General features: G+C 44.3%; 3 protein-coding genes across 7 annotated transcripts; all 3 read right to left on the bottom strand.

Annotated features, from left to right (window-relative positions):
- Positions 1-1,024: 1,024 nt before the first annotated feature.
- foxg1c (forkhead box G1c) lies at positions 1,025-3,781 on the bottom strand. 2 transcript variants are annotated; one of them, XM_048982483.1, is made up of 2 exons: positions 3,500-3,781; positions 1,025-3,106 (listed from the first exon to the last, which is right to left on the bottom strand). In XM_048982483.1, exon 2 carries the CDS (start codon positions 2,939-2,941, stop codon positions 2,006-2,008), a length of 936 nt encoding a protein of 311 aa, XP_048838440.1. In that variant the 5' UTR covers positions 2,942-3,106; positions 3,500-3,781; the 3' UTR covers positions 1,025-2,005. The 2 variants fall into 2 exon arrangements, with proteins under 2 accessions (XP_048838440.1, XP_048838439.1); XM_048982482.1 differs by lacking the exon at positions 3,500-3,781 and adding an exon at positions 3,326-3,420 and having other exon boundaries at positions 1,025-3,218.
- Positions 3,782-4,451: 670 nt separating this feature from the next.
- Positions 4,452-6,787, bottom strand: pglyrp5 (peptidoglycan recognition protein 5). The gene is made up of 4 exons (XM_048982307.1): positions 6,556-6,787; positions 6,110-6,317; positions 5,230-5,348; positions 4,452-5,130 (listed from the first exon to the last, which is right to left on the bottom strand). The coding sequence occupies exons 1-4, from the start codon at positions 6,617-6,619 to the stop codon at positions 4,952-4,954; spliced, it is 570 nt and encodes a 189-aa protein (XP_048838264.1). The 5' UTR covers positions 6,620-6,787; the 3' UTR covers positions 4,452-4,951.
- Positions 6,788-10,725: 3,938 nt separating this feature from the next.
- Positions 10,726-23,367, bottom strand: LOC125712104 (myotonin-protein kinase-like). 4 transcript variants are annotated; one of them, XM_048981754.1, is made up of 15 exons: positions 22,895-23,365; positions 18,405-18,496; positions 18,232-18,315; positions 18,009-18,104; positions 17,336-17,484; positions 16,926-17,019; positions 16,506-16,745; positions 15,822-16,070; positions 15,426-15,505; positions 15,216-15,303; positions 14,919-15,058; positions 14,406-14,503; positions 12,940-13,001; positions 12,651-12,725; positions 10,726-12,408 (listed from the first exon to the last, which is right to left on the bottom strand). In XM_048981754.1, exons 1-15 carry the CDS (start codon positions 23,043-23,045, stop codon positions 12,307-12,309), a joined length of 1,800 nt encoding a protein of 599 aa, XP_048837711.1. In that variant the 5' UTR covers positions 23,046-23,365; the 3' UTR covers positions 10,726-12,306. The 4 variants fall into 4 exon arrangements, 3 of the variants coding, with proteins under 3 accessions (XP_048837711.1, XP_048837713.1, XP_048837714.1); XM_048981756.1 differs by having other exon boundaries at positions 16,548-16,745; positions 22,895-23,364; XM_048981757.1 differs by lacking the exon at positions 18,405-18,496 and having other exon boundaries at positions 22,895-23,366.
- Positions 23,368-27,894: the final 4,527 nt, after the last annotated feature.

Genomic DNA, 27,894 nt, shown 5'->3' on the forward strand with positions numbered 1-27,894 from the left:
GTTTTTGATGGCGGTTAATTAGCAAATGGATGGATATTTTGTATTCTGTTGCTTAGATACCGTTATTTTAATGAAGCATGCATGTTTCCATTCCCCTGTCATTTTCCCTTTGTTCTAATTACCCAGAAAAAAGCCAAATATTCCAACGATATATTTGGTTTATTTATTTTTCTTACATATTCAATTTCAGGCAGAAATATGCCCCCCTTATAGAAATACTGAATAAATATTTAAATAAAATAAGAAAACGGTCGCGTATACACTAAATTGAGTAATTATTAAATATAAAACCAATTGCTTCTAGCGTCTTTAATTCCACAGAACCGTTAAATAAGTCATTTCCGTCTATGTCTTTTATAACACATTGCTAGCATGAATTTTGCATCTGGGCTATAAATTATGCGCGTTTATAAATAAATACGCCACATCAAGATCATTTCAAATTAAAATCGGTTAATTTCATTGTTAATCTGTCACGTTAATTGTTATTTATGTTTTGGTTTAATCTATGCATTTCAAGTCTACAAATGAATTACTTGCGACAGTAAAACGAGAAATTAAATTACATGTTCGGAAGTTCCGTTTTACCACACGAATAAAATCAGATATCTGGAAATCATGTGGACACTTAAACTTATAAAAATAATTTTACAGCCACATGCCAGTATTAAAGAAAACACCGGTAGGCCTATTTACATATTAAAACTTTCAGGGTACAATTAACATGGTTTGTTTTTCTGTAGTTGCACACGTGCAATTTTCATGTTTGTGGCTAACGTTTTTTAAGCTAAATTCATGGATATGTTGTAGTTGGGCATAAGTGGATCGTTTTTCATTTTCACTTAACATAAATTTTAAGATTTAAAGGTGACTGCTCAAAAAAAACTGCTCAATACACTAGCATGATGAATGATAAACCTTAAATTCGATATCTTTAATGCAAATATTTCATTAACGCGAATAATCTAATCTTAATAGCCATTACAATAACGCATAGCATTAATAATGAAAAATGTAATAGTTATGTAAAACTAAATGTAAGTTTTAACGGACTAATTTTCCCAAAGTATTTTAAACGCAGTACATGAGCTACATGTATTTCAGACCACAGCGGAAACAACTCTGAAACAATTTTAATACGATTAAAACACCAAAACAACGGTTATCGTTCATCTTGGATAATATGAACATATATTACGAACAGCACCATTTGCCGGTGATCAAAATTATAGCTTATTTGCTGCAGCGCATGCAACATTTTAAAAGATCAGTTTTTAAATTGCTTATGTTGGTAAGACTTAAAACAACAGGCCTAAAATGCCATACACTATATTTCCCCTGAAAATTTAGCTTTTAGATAATTATTATCAAAAGTGATAATTGTTATTATCATTAAACCAATTATGAGCAATTGAAAAATGATTCATAAATGCATGGTAACTTTTTAATCAAAGAAAAATGAGAAATTGCTTTCATGACGAAGTTCAACTCTCCTCAGCACAAACAGATTACAACCATTAGCCTATTTAAACTTCGGATTTTCCCAGTTGTTTAAGGTTGTTTTTAATTTAACCAATGTCTATTATGCCTGATGCAAACCTAATTTTTGGGCGTATTAATGTCTTAAACTTTATGATATTAAAGAACGACATCGAGACATATCCCTGCTTCCACATTTTATATATAAAATGTGTATTTATATATGTACATTTATTTTTATTTCTATTGTCGTTATATTGTAATTATTAGTAGAACTGTTAATAAGCAGATGCTGTTGAAATTGTTGATGATGAAGATATTAAACGTTTAATCTGAACGTGCCAAAATAAAACCCATGCACACTTTGTTAAATGAAACAATAATATTCGTCGTGGAAAAAAGAAAAGAAAAGGTTGTCAAGTTAGGACAGCTGAGCACGTTTCTACAGCCCGTGGGCATAAATGCGTGAAACATAATAGCAGCAAACTCGACAGTCAGTTATTACAGGGGAGCTTTTCCGTAGTTTTCAAGGGAAAATGGTGTTAAGGGGGCCTGTGGGGCAGTTTTGAGTTAAGTAATTTGGAAACTCGGCACACAGACTCCCGAAGTAATCCGGTGACCCATTCCTACTCGGTAAAAACTGTCCGACTGCAAATGTTTTGGCCTGCAAGGCCTCACCTTGAGAAACTGGATATAGCGGTGCTGTATGGGTCTGGTGCGAGCAGAAATAGCTCGCAGAGCCGGGGAACAGACTTAATGAGCAGGGGCTGTGTAGAGACACGGAGCATGGCAAAGCAGGGGAGGCGAACGATGTAGCTGAAGCCATGTGGTGGAATCGGGAATTATACCCCCTTGCAGCAAAAGGAGGGCTCTCCTGGTGGGCATGCAGCAGTCGCTCAGCCCCGGCGGTCGGAGTGCATAGGTGGTGTGAAGATGCGTTTCCGGGATGCGAACCAAAGTATGATGAGCCGTAGCTGAGCGCTGAGCCCGAGTGTGGTTGTGCGGACTGTCGGAAAGTTATAAGAGGAGGTCCAGGCCAATAAAAAGACCCAGTGATTGCAAATCCGGCTGGATTAGTGGTGGCTAAGCGAGAGCCCCTTTTAAAGGCTAGTTTTGCCCGTGAAGCGGCGTTGGAGCGCCGCCTGAGCTTACCAGTTGCACCGCCAATAAAAACGTCGTCGCTCGAGGGGTCCAGCATCCAGTAATTCCCTTTGCCCGGGTCGTCATAGTGTCGAGGCACTTTTACGAAGCATTTATTTAGGCTCAAGTTGTGACGGATCGAGTTCTGCCAGCCTTGTTTATTGTCGCGGTAATATGGGAAGTTGCCCATGATGAATTCGTAGATGCCGTTCAGGGTTAGGCGCCGATCTGGACTTTGGCGTATCGCCATCATTATCAGTGCGTTGTAGCTGAATGGAGGCTTCTCAAACTTAATTTCCCCATCATTTTCGTCCGCCTTCATTATGCTGCCACCGTCGTTGTTTTTGGCTTCTTTTTCGCCGGCATTCTTCCCGCTGGTCCGTAACTTTTTTCGAAAGTCACATGCTTTTATGTCGTCGGTTTCGTTGTCATTACAGACATCGCTATGCGGTCCGCACCGGACAAAAACTCCTTTGCTGGCCGGTACCTGCGGTAAATTAGACTGGAGTTGGGGATCGGAGTTTCTCGAATAGCGTTCTTCCATCGCGGCACCGGTGTCATTTACGACTCCCTCTCGACCAGACAGGAGGTTGCTGATGCTAAACGCAGGTTTTTGGAAAAACCCATCAGGGCTTTTCATGTCATCCATATCTAACATCAGTACATTTTGCAAATATTAAAAGTCGGAAATTAAAACGTAGCCTACCCGAGAGAAAAAGAACTGAATCCCCGCGTGAATCGTTTCGTACCGATGCAAGAAAAACTCGGAGCACTTTTAAAAACCTCTCTTCAGGGTCAGATGCCAATCTCACTGACTGATCGCTGAACTCCCCGCTGCAATTAAAACACTTCCGAAAACCGTGAAACCCAAGCCTCTCACCTGCGTCTTGCCCGCTGGAACCGCCTTCTTCAATCGTCGTCTTCCTTTTATTTACACAATAACTTGACCAAATGCCAGTTACAAACGACTGTGATAAATAAGTGCTCGAGTGAATGCACCGATGACTGCGAACAACCGTAAGCAAACAAACAAACGCGTATGTTAATATAATCACATGACACCGTCTAACCCCTGCAGCGGCTCCCAGCTCTTACATGCGTCTGTCCCGAGGCAAGGCGGCTTCCTGCAACAGAGCTGACAGGTGAGCTTGAGGTGTAACTCTTACAGGCATATGTTCTGATTTCCCAATCTTTGATTATTTCGTCTTAGTGTCATTTAGAATCATATCCCACCCACCCCCGCCCCGTAATCCTCAAATGTTGCAAGTGCTTGCTTGCTTGGAATGTTTTAATATGGGAAAGACAGGCCAGCTGCCTGTTTTCTGCAAATCCAAATTAATGGTGTCTTAGATGTAATTTTTTTTTTCGTCCTAAATAATCTTTACGCATATTGGTTTAACTACAGATTTTAAATACTGTCGGTATATATGCAACTGAAAACATCTGAAGGAATAATATGGTGTTAACTCGTATTGACACGTATATGTTAAGAAGTGTTTGCCTTCGATAATCTATCGATATAGGCTTACACTATTATTATTAGATGTGTACGTTTGTTAACTTTCTTAAATTGTACTATTGTAGCCTACTGTGCTCAAACCACACGCAATCGTTAAGAGACTTATGAAGGAAAACAGCACTTCTTTCTTAATGAAATTTTCAGACAAAAGAGGAGAGTATTGAGTGCAATGGTTTCTGTCGGTGAAATTTATTTAGGCCTGTTTAACAGACTTTTTCCTCAGATCGACGTGCAAGTAAGGCAGATAATAGGCTACTTCCAGCTGCGGGCCCTATATAGGAGCATCTGAATACGAAAAATAAATAGGCCCTATACTGTATATACGCTCGCGACGCAAACATCCGCTCGGTAAATTCTACCGTGGGGACACTCGGCAATTTTTACTAAGGTGTGTGTGTATGTGTGTGTGTGTGGGTGGGGGGGTTAGCTACGTCCTAGAATACATCACAGTGGTACCATGGGTGATTTCCAGATGTTTAATATAATCTGCAAATCAAAACAAGAATCTGCACGAGCATTCACGTCACTGAGGACTAAAACAAACATATAAATTGCACAGTAAACTGATCGGTCGTTTAAAAAGCAAATGTCAAAATGCACATTTACATTTACGGCATTTGGCAGAAACCCTTAGCCAGAGAGACTTACGTAAGTGCTGTAATGACTGTGTCCCAAATGTGTGTAAGTCACATGATCTAAAAGTGAAAGTTACGAGTGGCACCACGCCATCTAGTGCACAGGCACAACACATATTCTTACATCTACTATCATTTTAATCATTTAAAAAAATCTAATGAAAAAATATAGCCTACGTCAATCCGTAAAGTGATTTAAGAATTGAAGTTGCGTATATAACAGTTTGCCAGGGCATTCAGTGTCTGCCAGGTCTCTGTGCCCTAATAAGGCATATGTCGGATGAAGATGACCAAGAGCTACTCCACATTGCAGAAGCTGTCTTGCGGCAGAAAGGGCAGCTGAAGTGGGTACTTGATCTGGAGCAAATAAAAGGTTTTAAATATGTTACCAAAAATAACTATACCGTAAGTAATAATGCATAAGGACAGAACAAAAAAAAAACAGCAATTTCTTACTGTTGAAGTCGCCGATGAAAGCAATGCCTATAGAGTCGTGATTGTTGCCCTTGGTATGTGCTCCGACAATGCCCCAGCCACGCCCTTCAAACACTGAACCGTCCTCGCCAACTAGAAAGCTGAGGTATGGCTAGTCATGTAATGCGCGGCGAAGACTGTCAGAAGTTAGTAAATGTGTCACTTTGATATCACAATACAAAATGCACAAGCCATGCAGTAGAGGCGGTGGACAGGAAAATGAGGAACAAGCTGGTGTCCATCGTGAGCACTGTCTCCCAGCCCTCACATGCAGCAGCTGAGGCACGGAAGGGCGCCTTTACTGCTCCAAGGATCATTTTCCTTCCTGCTGCCATCAAGGCATACAGCTCTGCCCTATAGGCTAAACCAGCCAGTCACTCCCTTGCCTGCAAACTGTAACAATGCTCACATTCGCTTCTCTTATCTATCCATCTGTTTATTTTACTTATCTATTGCTCACTGCACAGTCAGTTTGCACTGCAGATTTTCCATTGTTACAGTCTGTACACATCAACATTTCATTAATGGTTTCTTATTATTGCACATGACAGCGTTTATGCACATCGGTATCTTTCTGAGGACACGAATAATTTCTCTTTTTATATTTCAATGACTAATTTCTATTTTTTTTTCAAGTATAGTAATGACTAATTTTATTCCTTTGTGCATTTGATGTTTTAATGGCTATATCTATCTATCTATCTATCTATCTATCTATCTATCTAATAGTGTTTTACTCTGAGGAGCCAAAACTAAAAGTAAGTATTAATGTTTTCATAACATGTTAGTTGTCTATTTCTTATATATTCGGAAAACGTACTTAATACTAAGCTTTAGTTCGCCATTAAAGGAGGGCACTCACTTATATCCAATGTCATCCCAGCCCCTGTGTACCATGTGCAGCTTCTGGATGTGCTGGAGCTGAACGAAACATTGCTGGGGTCCGGTACAGGGCCAAAGTGCAGTGTGATGGATGACGGCCCTCTTAGCGGCATCCGTCAGTCTGTCTCGGCTGCGCGGTGCCGCAGCTCCCCATCGCTCCCGAGATACCACCATCGGACACATCCCCGCTTGAAGGTATGAGGCAGGGGTAACAAAATTATTAATCTTTTATATAAATGTACGTAAAATTATGATCAGTTACTTCTCCGATCTTAAGCCACCAACGCGTTGCACAAGAAGGCGGTGTTACATTTCAGCTCCAACACACACATTCAGTGTTCAGCTTGTGCTAAACCAGTAAAATATCTGTAATGAACTTGGTGTGTACAGTGCAGTACAGGTACTCGTTGCAAAAGTGACTCTCACCCGGCTCGGCATTTTGACTCGCTGTCGTTTCTACTGTTGTTTTCTCCTGTTTTTTTGGGTCCATTTACGGTGCAGAAGCCCAGCTTCCGGCTCACTTCGTATCTCGTATCGGTCATACCTCGCTCGACTACAACGCCGTGTTTCGACAAGCAGAGGCCGGTTTTAATGGAATCAGGCGGCTGATTACCGAGGTTGCTTACGGGTGGAGGCACCGCAATAGTAGTTCCGCCTTCCGCGGACTTTCCGCGAGTTCCCTGCGTGTCAAGCCCTAAAATAAACCTGCTGTTCCCGACTTAGTGCCAGCAGTTCTTGTCGTTTATCATGACCTGGTGTGTATAAGTTCTTTCGACATAAGGGTAAATCCTAATTTCATACTTAATGGAAAAATATTTTCGAAATCCTCAAAGAAATACATTTTTTTCTACTTATATTTTGGGAAGAGAAAATGTAGAAGAACGCCATAAGCCTAATTAAAAACTCGTGGTTGCAAGGGCATAACTTTGGGTTGAACATTTGCGGGATTGAAGTCTCCATCCATTTAAGGGTGCAGGTGCTTGTATTGGATGGTTTTAATTATTGGGGGGCTTACAACAACCCCCACCACCACCCCCATAATTTACACCCATGCATGGTTGTATTTTAAAATGGAGTGTTTTATACTTATTAATTTTATATTTGGGGGGTGGCATGGTGGTGCAGTGGTTAGCACTGTCGCCTCACACCTCTGGGACCCGGGTTCGAGTCTCCGCCTGGGTCACATGTGTGCGGAGTTTGCATGTTCTCCCCGTGTCGTCGTGGGGTTTCCTCCGGGTACTCCGGTTTCCCCCCACAGTCCAAAAACATGCTGAGGCTAATTGGAGTTGCTGAATTGCCCGTAGGTGTGCATGTGTGAGTGAATGGTGTGTGAGTGTGCCCTGCGATGGGCTGGCCCCCCATCCTGGGTTGTTCCCTGCCTCGTGCCCATTGATTCCGGGATAGGCTCCGGACCCCCCGCGACCCAATAGGATAAGCGGTTTGGAAAATGGATGGAATTTGATATTATATCGGCCTTTTTGGGTTGGGAGCGAAAAAAAAGCACGGTGACCGGCATTATTTTATTATTCTCTGATAATCTTAACTTAAATCAAAAGGTATACTAGGGTTAGAAACCACTTTTTTAAATAGTCATTCAATCCGTTTGACAGCGTTTTCCCCAATATAGTTCATGAGAGTGAAAAATAAAATGTAGTGGATCATTTATTTATATTTCTGCATAATGCATTCAGGATGGAGGGGGCGGGGGGGCAGGAGGAGTGACAGGGGAATGGGAAACTCCATCCCTCTGGGTTAATTGTTTGAATGATTAGTCACTTCTCTGTGTCCTTTTTGTGTCTCTGAGAGTGACACGCTTTGCCTTGGCTTGTCCAGTATACCTCGTGCTTAAAAAATCCGGGTTTTATAATCACGTTTTTGTGTGACTAGGGTATGACAAAGTGAAAAGGAATCTTACTATTGTGACACAATGTGCAGGGTAGGGTCTGCATGTAAACCTTATCATACAGACGTACACAACGCAAGAGAAAATAAAGTAAAGAAAAAACAACAAAATACATTGAGTACTTTTTCCACACTGATTTCTTTTCCAGCGATTTAAAAGCTTGATATAGCGTTTGTGTGATTTACCTCATTCTACAGTTGGGTTTTATCAGAGAATCTCAGTGAGAATTCAAGCCACAGCCAGTGACTCGGTTTCCTTTTAAACGTTCTGGAGTCATAAAAGGTGACGTTCTTTCTGTAAATACTAGGAGGAGAAAAAGCTACATTTTCGTAAAAATGAAAGGTCACCACCTATGCGGTCCAATCGTTTTTTACTGTGAAGTTGTTTTGCAAGTTTTACTACTTTTAGTTTCTAGAGGTCAAGGGGCTTATTTTGATTTTTTTTCACTGTGTAACACTGACATCGCTGATTTTCTCTTCCTCTTTTACATTCTCCAAAGAGTATTAGTAAGCATGAGTATGTTTGACATTAGTTAAATCCATATAGAAGTATACAAAGATGTACATATATGAAAATGTGACAGGTACAATATGCAGCTGCTTATAAGTCAACGCATGTTTATTTATAGAGGACTTTTAAACAGCAAGAGTTGAACTCAAAGTGCTGTACAAACGATGTACCAAGAAAACAACACGAAAAGGCAAGACAGTGTAACAAGATTCATTTAAATGACAATGAAAGACACTGAATTAACAAAAACAATGAGACTCAAAAACAGTGATAACTGGTAAGCAAACATCTTTCAGACTGAATTAAAAGCTACGGTATAAAAGTGTGTTTTTAAATGAGATTTGAAAAGAGGCAGTGAAGGTCCCATTCTCACATATTCATAGCAGCTCGCCGCCTGTTCTAAGCCGCTAGTGTCATTTCATTTGTAAAGCAATTTCTATGGAATGAAAAATTTTATGATATTATGTTTCTGGTGAGCTGACTGAATAGAATTAGCGACAATTAAAGCTGACTTTGGGATGTTGGAATCGGAGTTCTTTCCACAGTGGGTAGTATTTTGATGCGTGACTCAGACGAGTGAAAAAGAGCCTGTCACAATGAAATAAATGTATTTTGCTGCAAACGGAAAACTGCTGTAGCAAATTTGCTAGACAGTTATGATTGGATGAAGGATTGAATAGCATGTTACAATTGGCCACATATAGGACAGGTGGTTAATTTTCAGCCTTATTTTATTTGTGCACTAAAGGATTTTTATTCAAAGGATGTGACACTAAATTGCTTGCTGTAGAAAATTACCTTTAATATATATTACTAACCAGATTTTCAATAATAACTGTATAGCAAAAAAAATGTAAGCTCGTTAACGTACTAAAATGCCCAGGGTCAGATACACAAGCTGGTCACATCTATAGCTACATTATCAATTTCCTGCTGTGCTAAAAGCAGAACATTTACTGTTGTTTTTTAGTAAAAAGAAACTTGGCTTTTTAGATGCTTGGTTAGTTACTCAGAATGGAGCCTTCAGACTTCTATGCTGCTTATCCTTGTCCTTAACAGCTGCGCCTCCTACTGGCCGGCTTTGGCAGTCTTTATAAAAACTGGCAGTGGTCCAGAAAACAGGCAACAGTGAAGCCCTCACTGTCTGAAGGGGGTTGAGGGATAGCAGCCTGACAAATGGATGCCTGTCCATACTGTCAGTACTGTGACTTACTGCCTATCATAGCACTGTTAGCTATAACATAAGAAGTTAATGAATCCTGTGAATCTCCCTTCCTGTTTACCCTCTACACGCTGGACTTCCGGTACAACACCAGCTCTTACCACCTAAAGAAGTTCTCAGGTGACTCTCCCATTGTACGGTATATCAGAGGACTAGTCGAGGACTTTGTCTTGTGCGGCAGGAAGAGCAACGCGCAGCTCAACATCAGCAAGGAAAATGAGGTAGTGGTGGACTACTGGCTTAACAGGAAGTCCGAGACCAGTCATTCTCCAGGGCGAGGAGGTGGAGGTGGGGCAGGGCTACCGCCCCCCCACCCCCCAACCCGTCTGGAGAATAGAACAAGTCTTTTACTTGCACATTTATTATTATTTTTCCTAACTTTTATTTCATTAATACTCTATTATATTCTCTTTTGTTGTTCTATTTGTGTTCGCAATAATTTCTGGGATCAAGAAAGTTCATCTGATCTAATATACAGAATATATCCTGTGAATATATAGCAGTGTGAGTTTGATGTACCATAACATAAGAGTTTATGCTGTGATATTGGGAAGCTGTCTGCATGTTCATTTATTAGGGACAGGTGTCAGTTTTATTTCTTGTTTCATTTCCATTTGGTGAGAAATGTGACACCAAGTGACAAAGTGTGACCACAAGGCTTGTCATGTTACTGCTGACCGGAGAGACAGACAAGCCCCCAAAAATCCCATTTTTTTAACAGTCTGCTGACTGCTGTCTTCAGATTACTGCTGATCAATGTGCTGAGTGACCCGAAGCTGTCTTAGAACTGCCCCTACGTGTAAAACCCTAAGCATATTAGTGTGAAAGCCATGAGTTACTGATGTTTTTCCCAGTGTTGGCGTCATCATCTTCTCTCATGCTGATTGCTGCCAAAGAACCTGGCTGCAACTAAATATAAACTGTTTGTAGGAAAGTAAAGCTTTTTAAACATAAACAACAGTAATTTTTTAGAAATTTTATTCCAACATCCAATAAGTGATTATTCATCACCATATTGATAACAGACTTGTGTAATTGTACTTTTCTCAGGATATGCAGGATATGCTTCATGGCCGTTGCTAGACCTCTTTACTGGGCCCTGTACCCCAGTATTGATCTAATGTGGCCCAGTAAAAAATTGGGAAAAGAATGGATTTTTTACTAATCCACAATATCGAAACAATGCAATTTAACTCAGAATACAAGCTGAGGCACGCAGCTTGCGGTCCAGGTCCGTACACCACGAGACACACATTAATGTCCCTGCACAGCAGTGTGCATGTAATAGCTGGCGCACGTGACGTGCACATTACTCTGCATGCACAGCAGTGTGCGTGTATTAGCCGGTGCACATGGTGCGTATGCAGCAATCCGTGTATCTGCATGCAAAATGAGAATCAGGACTGAGGAATAACACGACAGGATGCAATAAATTTTAAAATATACCGATCATCTTTTGATTTTGATTTGACTCGAACATATTTGTTCCAGTAGATGGACATCAGTTTGGCAGTGGCAGTAATAATGGGCTAAGTGAGGCAGGTTCACATGACACATTATATAGCACATTTCATACAGGAGGCTGGCGTTCGAGAAAAAAAAGGCATGATTTGAGTAATGGGGGGGTCCTGTGCCCCAGTAGAACTTTATGTATAGCAACAGTCCTGGGTGTTTCTCTCTCTGGCTAGTTAGTTACTACAGTGAGCCCCCTTTGTTTTGAGGCATGTGGGAATACTGCCCCCCTTAGGTTTTCATTAGAAATGCATTTTCCGTGCTCACTGCTAACAGCTAGGCTAATGGGACTTTCTCGTTATACCAGAAAGTCCACAGAAGCCCTGGTTAGTGCCGGTTATCCTGACTGAACGCGCAGGGAATGAACATGCCTGAGATCTTAGTCATCAGCGGTAGGCTCTGCTGTCAAACAAGTAGATGTGTATCAAATACTTCAACTTCCAGGAAGGAATCCTTCTGTTGTTCACTCACATAAAGTTTACATGTCTTTACTTTGCAGCAACAATCTTCTGGATGTTTTTATTGCAGTTTAGGTCTCGTCCATCTGCACTACTGACCCTTCTGAAAATTCTTTTTTTTTTTTTATATGAATTAAGAGACAGTAAATGAACTGTGTAATGAGCTGGCAAATTTTGAAATTCAGAGTATGCATCCTATGTAGGCCTACATAGTATTTATAAGGGGTGTGAGGTGGTATGTGCTCCAGAGACCTGAGTTTGTCAGTTGATTATAGTCCACTGTGGTGTGACCTGTGCTGCGTGATCTCGTTTCTGCAGACAGGAGTGGATGGAAATGCACCAGTCTGCCCCCAGGGGGCGTTTTTTTAATAATACATACATAAATCTTCAGGATCTGCTCCTACTCTCGGTCGAGTGATGTGGCTTTCCTGCTGGCCCCAGTGTCTGTTCCTGATATCTGGGAGGGGCATAGTGAGGTAGTCGGCCATTTCAACTTAGAGGAAGGGGGGGCGGACTTCACAGCTGATGGCAGGGCCATGATGGACGGGGTGCCTGGGAAGGCCACTGGGGACTCAGGACAGCTCCGCACTCTGCTGGCGGCTCCAGGCCTGCAGCTCCACCCCTGCTGCACACACAAGCAGGTAGCTCTCACCGGTCACCCCTGGCCTCCACACCTGAGATGGTCGGGCGGATGGACAGGTGAGGGGGGAAGTGGAATGAGGAGAGGCAGGAAATGGATAATCAGCAGCTTCATACATGTACATCAATATATATTAGATTGAAATTGCATGCATGATTTAATACCATCTTACAAAAAGCGTTAGTGCGTAAACTAACAGTGTTATCCATGTGACGACCTCCGGTGTGATGAGCATATTCAGGTTTAAGCTGTAAACGGAGAGCTTAAGGTTCCTACCCTGTGAAACAGAAGCAGGTGTCTGTGCAGACGGATGACCAGTGGATAATGGCAGCCAGGGGGCGCCAGCTTCCCCTGCAAACACAGGCTAAGGTGAGAACATGGAAGGAGAGGGAGTTCCTGCAGCAGGGGTGGTTAGTTTTGCTTTTGCCTGCTGGTTACGCCACTATATTACAGGCAGTGCTTACCTAAGTGTGGCATCACTTAGTCCACAGCATAGATGAGCCAGATCATATTTACGGCCTACAGTAGACATGGCAACAAGCAGGATAGAGTAAAGAAGGCTTACATCCCCTGTAGCATCCAGGTGGTGGGCAGGCAGGAAGAGGTTTGGCTCATGGATATTGAGCTCTATGGTTGGAGAATTGAGACAAGGGTTAGAGGGCCGGGCAGAGGAGGTGTGGCTGCAGTTACAGCCACGTCAGCACCTGCTTGGGCCTGGGCAGGGGAACACAGTGCTGACTATGCCCCTCTGCTGCTAAACTCGCTATCTAATGGCTAGTGATGGCTAAATGAAGTTTCATGAACCAATTACTATATTTTCTGAGCTAACCAAGGGCGCCATCTAGTGGAATAAAAAAAAATACAAAAAATGGTTCATGAAATTTCATGCCATCACTACTAATGGTGCTTTTCCAGTGGTATACAGGAACTGACCTGTTCCTGAGCTGTACCACGCAGGCAGACTAGTTAAAGCACAGTTCCAGCTCACTTTGGTTTTCCACTGCACACTGCAGAAGGCTCGGCTCGGTGAAGGCGTTGCCAGTTTCGGAAAGTGACAGTAACATAAAACCAAAGAGAAGCACAGGTATTGTCCACACTGTATACATAATGATTTACTATCTGCAGTTTTTTTTGTTTAACTGCGTGCTTTGGCTGTAGTGGAATGGAGTGACTCTGAGGTTAGGGATCTGTGCAACTGGAAGGTTGCTGGTTCAAATCCCATGAATGCCCAGAGTGATTCTACTCTGTTGGGCCCTTGAGCAAAGGCCCTTAACCTGCGAATGCTTCATCCCGGGTGTGACGTTAATCTACATCCAGCCCTATAAGCAGGTCCTCCAACTTACAGGGAATAACTTGGGGGTTAGTGGCAGGATTGGCTCTCCAAGCCACCGGAAAATACGTCACACTGGTCCATTCCGACCAGTGTGGTGCTGAGGCATCACCCGCCACATGGCTGCACCCAGGTTCTCATCCCTGAGGTGGTTTGTCGTGTGGTGGGTGTGGCAACGCACTGGTCCTTACCACCTATGTCTGTGAGAATCACTGGGTTATGTTACCATCAAACGCTAGTGGAATTAGCATTCGCTTGTGTAAATTTGCATTATGAATCCATTCTGTTCAGCAGTTGTATAGTACTTTTTTAAGTAATAAGTTCCACATTTTCAAGTTCCAAGATATAGGGAATTCATTAAAACATCTGTCATGCTACTAATGAAGAATATGTGTTCTTTTGTGTCGGATAATCCATGCCTATTGATGCAGGTCACTGGTATCTCCGTGCGATTCAACCAATCAGATAGTGGTGATGCAATCAGCTTGGTTAGGTCACGCTTTTATGCAGGGCTATGTCAGCATGGGTATGACTCGAGTATGGCTCAGTTCCTGGTAGCAATGGGAAAGCACCATAACACTAGATGCCGCAGTCACATTGGGGGGGGGGGGGGGGGCATGTTGTGGGGGCCGTCACCTCCTCAACCATCTGCTGAGGGACTCACACAGCATGATGCTCTTGATGATAGACCTGACCGTTACCTGTCAGCCTTCTGGCTTTTAGGCTCTCTAGCTCCCCTTGTAGCTGCCTGATCTCCTCCTCCAGCCCCCTTTTCCTCTGCTCTGCTTCCTGCAGCTGTCTGAGTGAAGCAGCCAATCAGAATCACCGCATTATGCTGAGCAAAGTGTCACATAATGTGTCCATCATTAATGATGCTAGTCCGGCTCCTCCCTTTACCAGGAGATCTCAGCGCTAACCTGCTTTTAGCAACTTGTCTAGCCTATATGCTAACTGCTTAAATTAAACCTGCATTTCAGAATCTGGACTCAAACAAAAATTGTCTCTGCTTTCTTTACAATCAAGCCAACACACGTTCTGTACATCAATTATTATTTTGTCCATCCACACATTTTCCAACCACTTGTGCAGGGGGCATAAAACCCATTCCAGGTAGCATTTTTAAAATATTTTATATTATAAACCCCTTTGAGTAGTTTTATTGATGTTATGCGGCCTTTTCATTTTGTTTCCGTATAACTTGGGCAGTCCGATACCTGTGAAGCTCCATAGTCATTGCAGCATCCAGGTCAGTGTCGTCACCATGCACATGACCTGCAGGGCCCTTACTCAACACTAGATGGTGCTCAAACGGTTTCGGCAGCTCCTCTGATACGCTTTCTGTGAGCTGCCATGCCTGACATGGAAACAAAGCAAACACCACCTCCAGTAATAATCCAGAAAGCATCCCCCTTTTAAAAACACTCTAAAAAACTCCAAATAGCAAAGTGTGGTGACCACAAAAAGTCCCTGAACAGTCCTTGTTTAAGGATTTCTGATGTTTTTCTCTCTACCAGGTTGTCCCGAATGAGACCCTCACTGCCCCTGCTCCACTGCTTGTCCGCACTCGTCACGGTGTCGCAGCTGTGGTCCTTGGTCTCCCTGAAAAATGAATATGAGGAACTCTTCAAAAAAACAGACAGGCTTATTACTCATTAGAGAATGTGATGACACACCAAAGACTACAGGCAAAGTTACAGGGGAAGGTGGAGAAGAGAGGCTACCCAGTGGCCATGTATGAGTATCCCACGAAGGCCAGGTGAGCCCCCGCAGGCTGGCTGCCCCCCACTCCACTCAGAGCCTCCTGTGGGATTAACATGTACTGGTTAGATTCTCCTTCATAATGGTTAAACTGGGTGTCTTGGTGCAGCATCACAAGGTGATTCAAGTGTTCCTGGTGGCTAATGCTGGGGAACCGTGAAACCAGAAAGATCCATGGATTCTTGCCATATGATGTTTCATGTTACTTTGCTTTAGATTTAAATCAGTATTTGCATGCGATGCAGCGGAAGTATCCTGCATGAAAGATTACATTGTAGCTGCTGAATGACAGGGAGCTGAGAGGGGTGGGGCTGCAACCCCTCCCCCCCCCCCCCAACCCCAGCGCTATCCTAAAATACCATTTTGCTGAGGCAGTCGTCCACCACATCAAAGTTGGAAGTGTCAGTGGCGTTGGAGACCGTAGGCTGGTAAGGGGGTGTGCAGTGGTGTAGGGAGGCCCAGTGCACACCACTAAAGAAGGGATGGCCCCAGAAGTCCAGGGCCCCCCCTGCTCCCAGGCGCTCCTGCGGCTCGCAGATCAGCCCACGGATGAGGGAGCGGCCCTCAGCTGACACCACAGCAGCCAATGGCGGAAACTCAAAGTGCTCCTGAGGCAATCAGGAAGACACAAGTATGACAAGCAAGATGACAAGCGCTTCACATTACATTTTACTTTTAAATTAAACGTCTGCACGCAGATATCAGAAATACAGCTATTTAATAGCTATACAGCTATTAAAAAATTAAAGTACAGGAAAAATAATAACATTTTGGGTGCCACTTTACAATAAGGCCACGCTTATAAATGGATTATAAATGGTTTATAAGCAGGTTATTAATTAGGTTGTAACACTTTGTAAATCATTACTAGGCAATTATAAACAAGTTATGCCACAGTTTTCTTCTTATTAATAAGTCACTACCATTTATAGGTGGCAAAGGGTAGTGTTATTGTAAAGTGGTGCCACATTTTCTTAAATATTCTCCCTGCTATACAATGTAAAATGGATTGCCTATTTTTAAACCCAGTTCGGGTTAAATACCAATATGCTGCATGGGAAATGATGCATAGATAAGAGCCTGACTTGGAAGTGGAGGATTTTGGCGTAGGTCTCAGGCAGGGACTCGGCGTAGAATGGCGTGCTGCCAAACAGCATCTCAAAGGCACAGACCCCCAGGGCCCACCAGTCACACTCGGGGCCGTACCCCTCCCTACTCTCCAGCGCCCGGAGGATCTCTGGGGAGAGGTAGTCCGGGGTCCCCACTGCCAGGGAGGAATGCACCTTTGGGGAGTAGGGGGGAAGGCATGGGGGATATGTCATCTTACATTGAGGAACATCTTGTGGTCTTTTCCCATGTGTGGTTCATATTTGTGGACACGCATACAAAGGCTGTGAGTGTTCTGGGGGGGGGTTGCTGTTGTACTGGGGGGTTGCTGTAGATGGGTGAGCTCCAGCACCCACCATGCCATCCTCCTGGAGCCTCAAACAGGAGCCGAAGTCCCCCAACTTTATGTGGCCATCTGCAGTCAATAGGATGTTGTCAGGCTTAATGTCTCTGAAAAGGGGAGGGATTACACATGACCTCATGTGAACACACATGGCTTAGTGTGACCACACACGGGCTAACACGTGGCTAAGTATGACCTCACGTGGTGCAACACGTGGCTTAGTGTGACCACACACGGACTAACACGTGGCTAAGTATGACCTCACGTGGTGCAACACGTGGCTTAGTGTGACCACATGCGGTGCAACACGTGGCTTAGTGTGACCACACACGGACTAACACACATGACCACATCTGACCAGGTTTATAGGTACACTGGGCGCGGCTTACCTGTAAAAGGAGCCATGTGTGTGAGAGTGCTCACCTGTGCACATAGCCCAGTTTGTGGACAGAATCGATGGCCATCACAGTCTCTGCCAGGTAGAACTGGGCCATTTCCTCGGGAATGTGGTCCCCAAATTTCCCAAGGAGAGTGAGAAGATCACCACCCACACAGTAGTCCATCGCGAGGTACTAGTAAGTGGAGACAATGGTCAAGTCAAGTCAATTAGTGTTTATTGCCATTTCCCTCATATACAGTGGCACAAAATAACATTCACCCAGGACCACGGTGTGGCATATGGACAGCAAGTGACAAGGGGAGGGTTTACAAAGGATTTAGAATGCAAAGCACAGGACGGTGTGAAACAGGGGGGCTGGACATGATGGCTTATATGCATGGTGCAATGTCTCAAGGGGTAGAGTACGTACAGTATCTGTTGACTAACAATACATAGATAAAATTAAGTTAATTTGATGGGGGGTTGGTTAGGAGATGGGGTGACCTGACAGCTTTGGGGAAGAAGCTGTTGCCAAACTTGGCAGAAGTGGCTTGGAAACTCCTGTACCTTCTGCCAGATAGGAGCAGGACAGAGCGTCCCTTTCATTTTATGTGGTGGAACTACGGCTGTGCTTAATGCAGGTCTGGCAGATAAGCATGGTCCCCAGAGAGGCCCATGGGGACGCTCAGCAACGTCAGAGCGGAGAGGGACACGCACCAGGTAGTTGTCATCCTGGAAGGCGTAATGCAGCGCAGTGATCCAGCGCCGGTCCCCCCTGACTAGGACCTCCCTCTCTTCCAGGTAGCATGCTGTCTGTGTGGACACGCACATTAAGGGGGAGGGGGGAGATGAAGACCCTGAGGAATCAGGATAGTCTAAAGCTGATCAGGGGCTTCAGGCTTTCAGCTGTTGGGATATGCAGCTTGCCCTTGGCCCTCACCTCTGTGCGATTCAGAATCTCCCACTTGTTCATGATCTTCAAAGCATACACCTGCTGCGTTCTGCGCAGGCGCGCCACGGCAACCTGTAGCCAGGGAGAGCAGAGAGCAAAAGCATGGGTGGGGGCTGAGGGGAAGGAGGGGGGTCAGTGAGACTTTTCATGGTGCCCCCCACCTCGCTGAAGGTTCCTCTGCCGATCACCCTGAGGATGTCAAAGTCTGCCCTCTGGATGCAGGTTGTCTTCACTTTTGTCACCAGGGGCTCAGCTGCGGTTCAAGGAGTGTAAGAGGTGTGACTCATCACTTTGAGGGGCGTTACAACACACCTTATGGAAAGAACAGACTCTCCACTTCCCTAAAGTAAAACGTAACTTTTCACTGAATTAGTTTTTAACAGTTAAAAACCTTATAATAGAGTAACAGGTAAGTCACCAGATGGCTGCCTGACAAAGAAATGTCTTTCTTAAAGGCACAGTGCCTGGTCTGGTACCTCACATTTGAGCTGGAGCCAGAAACGGCGACAGATGTGGACAGAGAAAAGGTCACTTCCCCTTTTAATAGCCTGGATGTTCAAAATAGATCAGCAACGTGTAGCTACAGTAGCTAAAGCCATTTTTAAGGGCAGGCATTCCAGTACTGTGGATTCCCACCCCTGTGACTCTGCCACTCGAAAAGGGTGTTTCCAACGCAGGAAGGAAAGCGACTGATTTTTAGGAAAAAGTGATGGAGATTTCAGGGCAGTAAGCTGGGGCTTGTCTCTCAGCGCTTAGTCACCCCAAAAACAGGTGCTCGCCTGTCTCCTCTCCCCATGCTATTCCTGTACTGGACAGACCACCAAATTGGCGAGACTTTAGGGCAGCTTTACTGGGCTATACTATATGAGTAAGTGATGGTACCACAGGGGCTTGAAAAAGGGTATGTTTTAATTACATTATCAGGCCAAAACACTGCTTGATCTTACTGAACTGATTTTTCAAATATTTGCAGTGAGAGAGGGCTGGAGCATCAAATTGTCAGTGTTTTGCTGTCAGAGTATGGCTAGCAGATCAAAGATATGCACACCTCTACAGGCCCCAGGCCAGGTCTGCTCTGGGTCCGGGGCCCAAGTCCCAGGCCAGGTCTGCTCTGGGCCCGTGTCCCAAGTCCCAGGCCAGGTCTGCTCTGGGTCCGGGGCCCAAGTCCCAGGCCAGGTCTGCTCTGGGTCCGAGTCTTTTTCAGATTGAAAGTGGAAACCCTATTGGGGGAGGCGGGGCAAGTGACACTGTCAGGGGACCCAGAAATTATAGCCACGCCCTGTGAGGAACATAGACTCATACAGTGGGTAGAGGCTGCGCCTGGTACACTGGGGTAGATGTTCCATTCTGGGAAGAAGGAAACGGAGGACAAAGAAGGAGAGAACAGAAGAGCAGCTGCTGAGACCGACGGAGGAGTGAGAAAGGAGGGACTGTGATCCTCACTCTCTCTGCTGAGTGAGACCAAGGAATCACGCGCTTCGCTGAAAATAAGCAAATTAACATCCTGCCTGAGCCCTGGCAGTCACATGCTGCACAGTAAAGCTCAGGAACGCTGGTGTCGTCACCGTTGTGACAATGTGCATTTATTGTACTTTGTTGTCATCCTTGCTCCTGTTGATTTCACCCACTCAGACTCACTTTGAGGATCGTTATGTTTGTAACTCACAGGAAATCAGCAGGCTGAGCAAATCTTCTGTAATCTACTGTAAATCACCGATAAAATGCACAACATGGTGAACACTGACCTTTGCCAGGGAAGGTACAACGAATATGCTTCATGTGGACAATCGAGATGAACAATGCCCACTCCACCTCAGTAAGAAGAATTGTGTGGAAAAATGCTTTTCCCATCTGCTTATTAGATAGTAATGTCTGGTCAAGTCAACTTTATTTATAAAGCACTTTAGCGACAGCCCTTGCTCACCAAAATGCTTTACATGGATCATAAAATAACAGCATGATATCAAGGCTGAACACGAACATGAAACACAGATATGCAATCTGCTCTGTCATTCATCTACATCTCCTCACATGCTAATGAAAATAGGCGAGTTTTAAATGTATATTTAAACACTAATTCTGATAAAGAGCACAAAACGTGCAGTGGTAAAATATTCCAAAGCTCTGGTGCTTCTACTGCAAATCCATGTCACCCTTTGTTTTCAACCAGCATCTTGGAACAGACTAAAGACGCCGATCAGAGGACCTCAGTGATCTCGATGCATAAAAGGGGAACAGTAAAGAGCCAATATAAGGGGGAGTGAATCCATCTGGGGGTCTAAACACGAATAATAAAACTTTCAACTGAGACCTGCACTGAACTGGTAGCCAACGGAGGGAAGCCAGCACTGGAGATACCAGTTCGCACCAGTTAAGAACCATGCAACGGCATTTTGGACCAGCTGTAGATGAGCTAAACATGACTGGCTGGCTTCAATGTACAAAAAGAAATGAAAAAGAATGTGGTAGTAGACAGTGCATAAAATCAGTGGCATGTTAGCTTAAATGCTGCATAGACCAAGGTAAACAGCCCCTGCTTCTTATATAATGTTTAAGACGGTGATAATGATCTGTAGTATATTCTAGTCCCTTAAGCATAGGCATAGTGTCCCTCCTAATGTCTGCAGTTGTGCACAAAAACAAGCAAGCTTGCAGGAACGTGCATCTGGGCAGCAGAAGTTCACTCCAGGAACTGGATGTTCATGAGCCGCCTCTTAGGCCTGTGGCCTTGACAGTCAGGCAATGCCCTTCCATGCCAGCCATGCGAACACAGAGGGATTGACACCAACAGAAATACCCCTACGCCTCACATGTGCGCCGGGTGGTGTTGGCTTTCGCGACCTTGCGTCTGCCTGACTCCTCTGCTCCGCTTCATGGCCGTAAATTAGTCAGCCGTGGGGAAATTTTGGAGTCTGTGAGCCTGATACAGGCCAAAACCACATTAAGCTCAACAAATTCTGCTGAGAGTACAGCAAAGGAAGCACTTCTGACTGCAAGTTATGCTTTGAACGGGATCTGAGTGCAAGGGGATTGTTCAACCTGCTATTTGAATATAAGCAATTTTGGTGGAACGGATGCAACCGAAGTAGTCAGACTAAATGAGTATTTCTCCTGTTAGCTACGGTAATTACATGGCCACTCCGCCAACCCGTGATTTTGGGTATATGTAGTTCCGCCCGAATTACTATTTTATATATTTATTATTAATCAAATTAGAAAATTCAAAATATCAGCGATGCATCGCAGATTACCATGCCTGCTTCAGGTGATGCATGAGGCAAGAGAAATTGTGCAACACTCTAGATGCTACCTCTGAAGCTAACAGCGACGTGGTGTAGGCATCACCAAACACTGCCTATGGACACGAATCCAAGCCGTATGCTGGCATCTCTATTCGAGGTGATGATGCTGTGAACAATTTCATGGGAGGAAGATTAAAAGCAGAAACCATTCTCTCACTAACTACCTAGTGCATTTGGCAACAAACGAGGCACAAGCAATGCAGAGAGCTAATTTGCTCATTGATTTATTTAATTAGCTAATCCCTTTCCTTGTTTTAATAAGGATAAATTATAGTTGATTGTATCATAATTTATTTCCATACTTTTATACTCGGATACAATATGCTATGAATAGCGTTCAGCAAAACAAGGAACAGACAGGAATCCTACCTGGCAGCTGATGCAAGGTTAGCTAGTTTACTGGACGTTAAACACATTTTCTAAACAGACCTGCAAGTGTCATACTAACTGCTTCTGCATGATTTAGTTTTTCTCCTTTTCTGTGATCCTGACTAATGTTAACTTGAAGTGATCTCTCTCACTCACTCGTTAATCCCCACCTCCCCGACTTGATCATGGACCCCCTGCGCAGCGTGTAATGTGCGTGTCAGGAGGGCCAGCTCGGAGTCAGACAGATGCTACGTAATGTCCCTGACATTCCTTCATTCTCTGAGTACATGTAACGACATGGGGAAGTACAGCATTGTTTAACCAATGAAGAAAACAGGGAAATAAAAATTCCCCAGCCTCTGAAAGCCTTTAAACATTTCAGGAAGTACTGTATGGCAACTTCTGCCTTAATTGTTATTATTTAATGGACCATAAAACTTTAACATTTTGATAGACAACATAGTAAAAACACAGTATGTCAGCTGTTGATATATTTTTTATATATAACACACTTTTATATGAAACACTAAAAAATAATATAAATAGCTCATAAATAGACTGTACTGGATTAATGGTTGGAAGATGGGTGGATGGATGGACTGATGGATAAATAGCTCTGGTCACAAGTTTTAGAAAAAACAAGCATACCATTTTGACTTCCATCCATCCATCCATCCATCCATCCATCCATCTGCCAGCCACTTATCCTGCCCATGGTCACCAGGATATTTCATATATTACATGGTAATATAAGAGCAGTCATACCATAGGCAATATATCACGTAAATGACAGACTTTTAATTGTACACTGTTTACCTTTTCATTTCTTTTGATAAAATGATGCATTCTTATTATAAATATGTCTCATGTCAAACTTTTGTAGCTCAGGTTCACTATGCAAATTTAATGAACACTCACGCACTTCTGTGTCACCCAAAGCACATCTCAGTGTGAGTGGACGAAGCGAGGCCGGCACTAACCCCACTGCAGGAAGGCCCGCACGTGCTTCTCCCTCCCCAGGGATGAAGACTGAAATTCCTGGTACACACCCAGCAGCAGGTCCAGCAAGCTCTGCACCCCCATCGCCCCCCCCAGCACCTTTGGCTCTCCTGGGCCACAGCCTGCGGACATGGTGAACCCCCGGTCGTGCTCAGCATGGACACCCCAAAACCTGCCGCTCTCCAGAGTCAGGGTTTCCCTCCACGCTTCCTGCTGCCTTTAGCTGCTTCTTGTTTGCCTCTCTCTCTCTCTCTTTCTCCTCTTCCTTCCACCCTTCCTGGCCTGCTGGTTGTACCCCTCTTGCTCTCCCCCTTTTTTTCTTTATACAGTGTCTGTAAAGCCTGCTGTGGTTCTTGATCTGACTTCAGTCCTTTTTTGGACTCTCCTTCTCTCTCTCTCCTCTCTGTCTCTCTCTCACACTCGCTCCCTTTCTCGTTCTCTCTTTCTGTCAGAACCTCCCAAACTCTCTGCATCATTCAATGGGCTCCACCCCTTTTCCTGACACTCTGTCTGCACCTTCCACACTTTTTCCAGCTTCCTTGCTGGAAACAGCTCAGACCTTCGTTTCTGTCATTACACACACCCCCCCCACCCCCGATGGTGTACAGCTAACCGTGAGCAATACCCACCCCACCCTTCAACCCGGCACCCCACCCTCGTCATTCGGAGCCTCGTCTCCTCCACTGAATGACCTTGCTGCCTGTATTTTGCACTGCCTTTTCTCTTTTAATTGCCCCTCCAGTGTCTGTCCTCAGTGGTCTGACATGGCTTCGCTTTTCTCTGCTTCCTTCATCATCTTCAGTGTTTATTTTTAACCTGCTTATATTCCCCTCCCTTTTTCCATTTTTTTCCAATGGACAGTCCTTCCTGTCTCTCCATTTCCCCGATTCTCTTTGTAAATGGACTGCTGCACCAGTTTCCCTTCTCATTCTCACTTTGTATTTCTCTAAATCCTAAGCTAAGTTCATATTTAACCTGTGGCACCCTGTTGTGTGCGTGTGAGCGTGCATTTGTGAAATAGGTGGGATCTGTTTACAAAGCAGAGTTATGCCCTGGAGCTGCCAAGGGGAGGAATTGGTGTGATTTACTTTGGCTCCCCCTTCTGGTGGGAATGGGTGGAGGCAGGCTCTGGTCTACTTCTTGGGGTCGTTCTTATGGCATAAAGATTCAGCTGATTTTTCTCCTTGGCTCCTCACCCCCTCCCCCCGAGAGTCTCATATTTGTGCCACTAGAAACTGAATATGAATAGTGTATATTTGAATCTGCAGATTTTGCATTAAAAAAACTGAATCTGAATTAATTAGTTTGAATCTGAATTCCAATAACTTGAAACTGCATTTATCCTACCTGGAAAATTTTCAGTACACAAATTCATTTTTAATTTATTGAGATGCACATCCGGGTCCTTGAATGTGTTAAAACGTCAAGAAGGAAGGGTCAACATTTACACGTATTTTATTTATCTGATGCTTTTATCCAAATGTGTAAGTTGGCAAATGGCTCATTACAAAAATACTGCCTTCGAGGAGATGGCTAGGTATAAGACAGAGACTGGGCATAAGACAGAGGCTGGGCATAAGACAGAGGCTGGGCATAAGACAGAGGCTGGGCATAAAACAGAGACTGGGTATAAGACAGAGACTGGGCATAAGACAGAGGCTGGGTATAAGACGGAGGCTGGGCATAAGACAGAGGCTGGACATAAGACAGAGGCTGGACATAAGACAGAGGCTGGGCATAAGACAGAGGCTGGGTATAAGACGGAGGCTGGGTATAAGACAGAGGCTGGGTATAAGACGGAGGCTGGACATAAGACAGAGGCTGGGCATAAGACAGAGACTGGACATAAGACAGAGGCTGGACATAAGACAGAGGCTGGACATAAGACAGAGGCTGGGCATAAGACAGAGACTGGGCATAAGACAGAGGCTGGGCATAAGAGAGACTGGGAATAAAACAGAGGCTGGATAAGTACTAGACACCGAGTAGAGAATAAGAGAACAGCAAAGTGGATGTGCAAAGGGGTGAGTTACAAGCGGGAAATAACATCCTCATTTTTTTCAAGTTACCACATTTAGGTCTTATTGCCACAATACCAGCTTAACTTGTGCAGTTTCCGGCCAAGGTCCAAAACCCACACCCGGAATGGCAACTTGTCACTTCTCCTCTGAACCAGCAATTCCTCCATGGCAGAATCCTTGGGACCTGCAGCCAGGGTAGGTGGGACAGAAGGCAGATAGTAACTGAAACTCAGCACCTGCACACAAACAGCACAGACTTGGGCACTAACAGTGACTGAGACTAGACCTGGCCCGTCGCATATGCGGTATAGGTGAATGCTAGGGGCGGCATCCATCAAAAGAGGCGTCCGAAATGATGGGGATTTTTTTTTTTTTAACTCAGCTACTTTTCCGTTCTGTTTTTGTTTGTTTATAAAAAAAATCTCAAAGACATAAGGCTATGCCCTTTCTGTCTGGGTCAGTCTATAAAAATAATGTTTGCTGGTGGAGCTGGTTGCAATGCAAGTAGCACCAGCTAACATCTTGCCTGTAGCACCAATTTGGTCAGGGCCACCTCTGACTGACACAGAGCCCACAGGCAAACTGCAGAGATTCCACCTGTGATTGTGTCAGATAAGGCAAGATTTCACAATAAATTGCTAGAAATACATTCAGGATGTATGATAGATGTGCATCAAGTATAGCTTTACTTTCTCATCAGATAAAAATATTCATCACATAAAAATAAAAAATACAGCCACGAAAAAATTCAGAGAATCTGAATTAATTAGTTAGAATCTGAATTCCAATAATCTGAAACTGCATTTATTCTACCTGGAAAATTTTCATTTCGCAAATTCAATTTCAATTTATTGAAACGCACATCCGGGTCCATGAAGACTGCAGGTTCACAACGCAACTCATTTCCACGTGTACGACAGTTCTGCAGGTCGGGGTAAAGGGGAGGCGTGTGCCAGGGTGTCGCACACGCAAATGCGGAATCATGTACGCAGTCATCGCATACGTAATAAGAATTAAGCAGAACAATATGCATACCATGTTCAATAACAAGCTAACCATGTTCTGGGAGGATTTCCAAGTGTATTTAAGAATTTCATAGGGTGTTCTACTATATTTAAATCTTTATCGTACCGCCACTTCTCACAAGTTGCCAGGACTCTGCTACTCAGAGACAAGCGTCACGCCAGAGTGGTGGGGCAGCGCGCGCAGTACTGACAGTGTTGTTGGGGCGCTTCCGTTATTCCTAACACCCCCGCCGCAGTTTTCACGGTCAATAAAGAAGCGATACTTTTATTTCTCCACTTCGAACAGGGCTTATACAGATCACTATATTAAACGCCAGTTCAGCTGATGCTCCCGGTTATTACAATATATTCGATACTTTTTACACTAATTTTTATACATTTTCTTATCGTGTAACACCATCTCGTCACTTAAGCATCATTATTTCTTCAACCATCTTTAACCATCTCTAGTTTTTTTAGTTTTTATACCCAGCCGTGAACTTTTGATGAACTCAGGCGAATCCCTTCCTTCAGTAGTAGTGATGGGAATTCCGGCTCTTTTAAGAGAGCCGGCTCTTATGGCTCCCAAATGGCTCTTCAGATTTTTTTGGTGCTTAAATTAATTTATTACCAAAAATAATGTAAAATTATTAGTGAAATGAATTACTATGGGGGCGGCATGGTGGTGCAGTGGTTAGCACTGTCGCCTCACACCTCTGGGTCCCAGGTTCGAGTCTCTGCCTGGGTCACATGTGTGTGGAGTTTGCATGTTCTCCCCATGTCGTCGTGGGGTTTCCTCCGCGTACTCCGGTTTCCTCGCAAACGTTTTGCCCAGGGGCCCACACAACCCATAATCCGTCCCTGCTGGCCCCCCATCCTATGTTGTTCCCTGCCTCGTGCCCATTGTTTCCAGGATACAACAACAACAACAAATTTATTTTTATATAGCGCATTATCACAACATTACATTGTCTCAAAGCGCTTTACAGTATCCTCACCCAAAGCCCCCAGTGAGTAAGCCATAGGCGACAGTGGCAAGGAAAAACTCCCTAGAAGGAAGAAACCTTGAGAGGGACCAGACTCAAAGGGGAAGCCCATCCTCCAGGGGCCGGCAGGGATAGTCAAATAGAGAGAGGAGAGCAAGGAAGATAAGCCAATGCCGAAGCCGAGTCTTCTTCCAATTGCCAGGCAACCAGAGGTAAGGCAGCGGGTCATACACGGAAGAACAGAACGGCGAGCTGGATGCAGGGACGTCACTGGTGGTGGTCGGGTGTGCTGGATATCTTGATAGATTGAGGTCTCCAGGCATCACCCCCAGGAGGAGTAGGGGAAATAAAATGTACAATTAGGCATAGTAGAGGAGGCTATTGGCAGTGCTAAAAGCTAGGTGAGTACAATATGAAGTGCAATCTGCAAGCTCCGGCAGATATGGCTATGGCAGCATCAGTAGGAGGGAGAGGCAAGTGGGAATGCCGGCATGGGGAGTCCCTGAAATGTCAGCACTCCAGTTCCACAAGAGATTGCAAAGCTAGAGTGACAGCACTGACAATCCAGTTCATCCAAAGCCAATGGCACCGATCCCCACCCAGCTCTACACCTCACACTACAGGTCTGACTGGGAGTGAAGAGTTAGCTAGGGCTAGAACTAGTGTCCCTATACGCTAAACTAAACAGGTGTGTTTTTAGTCTGGACTTGAATATTGAGAGTGAACCTGAAACCCGCACATCCGGTGGAAGACCATTCCACAGCAGAGGAGCTTTGTAGGAGAAAGCTCTGCAGCCTGCCGTAGCTCTTTCTACCCTAGGCACTAACAGATATCCCATGGCTTGAGAGCGAAGCAAGCGTGGAGGGTTGTATGTGGTCAGCAGTTCACTAAGGTATTCTGGTGCAAGGCCATTTAGTGCTTTATAAGTTAATAGCAGTATTTTATAGTCAATTCGAGACTTAACTGGCAG

Source organism: Brienomyrus brachyistius, chromosome 17 (genome assembly GCF_023856365.1).
Source record: "Brienomyrus brachyistius isolate T26 chromosome 17, BBRACH_0.4, whole genome shotgun sequence".
Lineage (NCBI taxonomy): Eukaryota > Metazoa > Chordata > Actinopteri > Osteoglossiformes > Mormyridae > Brienomyrus > Brienomyrus brachyistius.

What these genes read in the sequence shown, in the direction of transcription:
- foxg1c (XM_048982482.1), bottom strand. Translation starts at nt 3,163, where the DNA reads ATGGAAGAACGCTATTCGAGAAACTCCGATCCCCAACTCCAGTCTAAT.
- pglyrp5 (XM_048982307.1), bottom strand. Translation starts at nt 6,619, where the DNA reads ATGGACCCAAAAAAACAGGAGAAAACAACAGTAGAAACGACAGCGAGT. An exon ending in GAGTCAAAATGCCGAGCCGG is followed by an intron (nt 6,318 to 6,555) that starts GTGAGAGTCACT and finishes CATACCTTCAAG; the next exon opens with CGGGGATGTGTCCGATGGTG. An exon ending in TGGGATGACATTGGATATAA is followed by an intron (nt 5,349 to 6,109) that starts GTGAGTGCCCTC and finishes GCCATACCTCAG; the next exon opens with CTTTCTAGTTGGCGAGGACG.
- LOC125712104 (XM_048981754.1), bottom strand. Translation starts at nt 23,045, where the DNA reads ATGTCCGCAGGCTGTGGCCCAGGAGAGCCAAAGGTGCTGGGGGGGGCG. An exon ending in GCGGGCCTTCCTGCAGTGGG is followed by an intron (nt 18,497 to 22,894) that starts GTTAGTGCCGGC and finishes CTTGAACCGCAG; the next exon opens with CTGAGCCCCTGGTGACAAAA. An exon ending in AAAAGCCAGAAGGCTGACAG is followed by an intron (nt 13,002 to 14,405) that starts GTAACGGTCAGG and finishes CTCCAACCATAG; the next exon opens with AGCTCAATATCCATGAGCCA.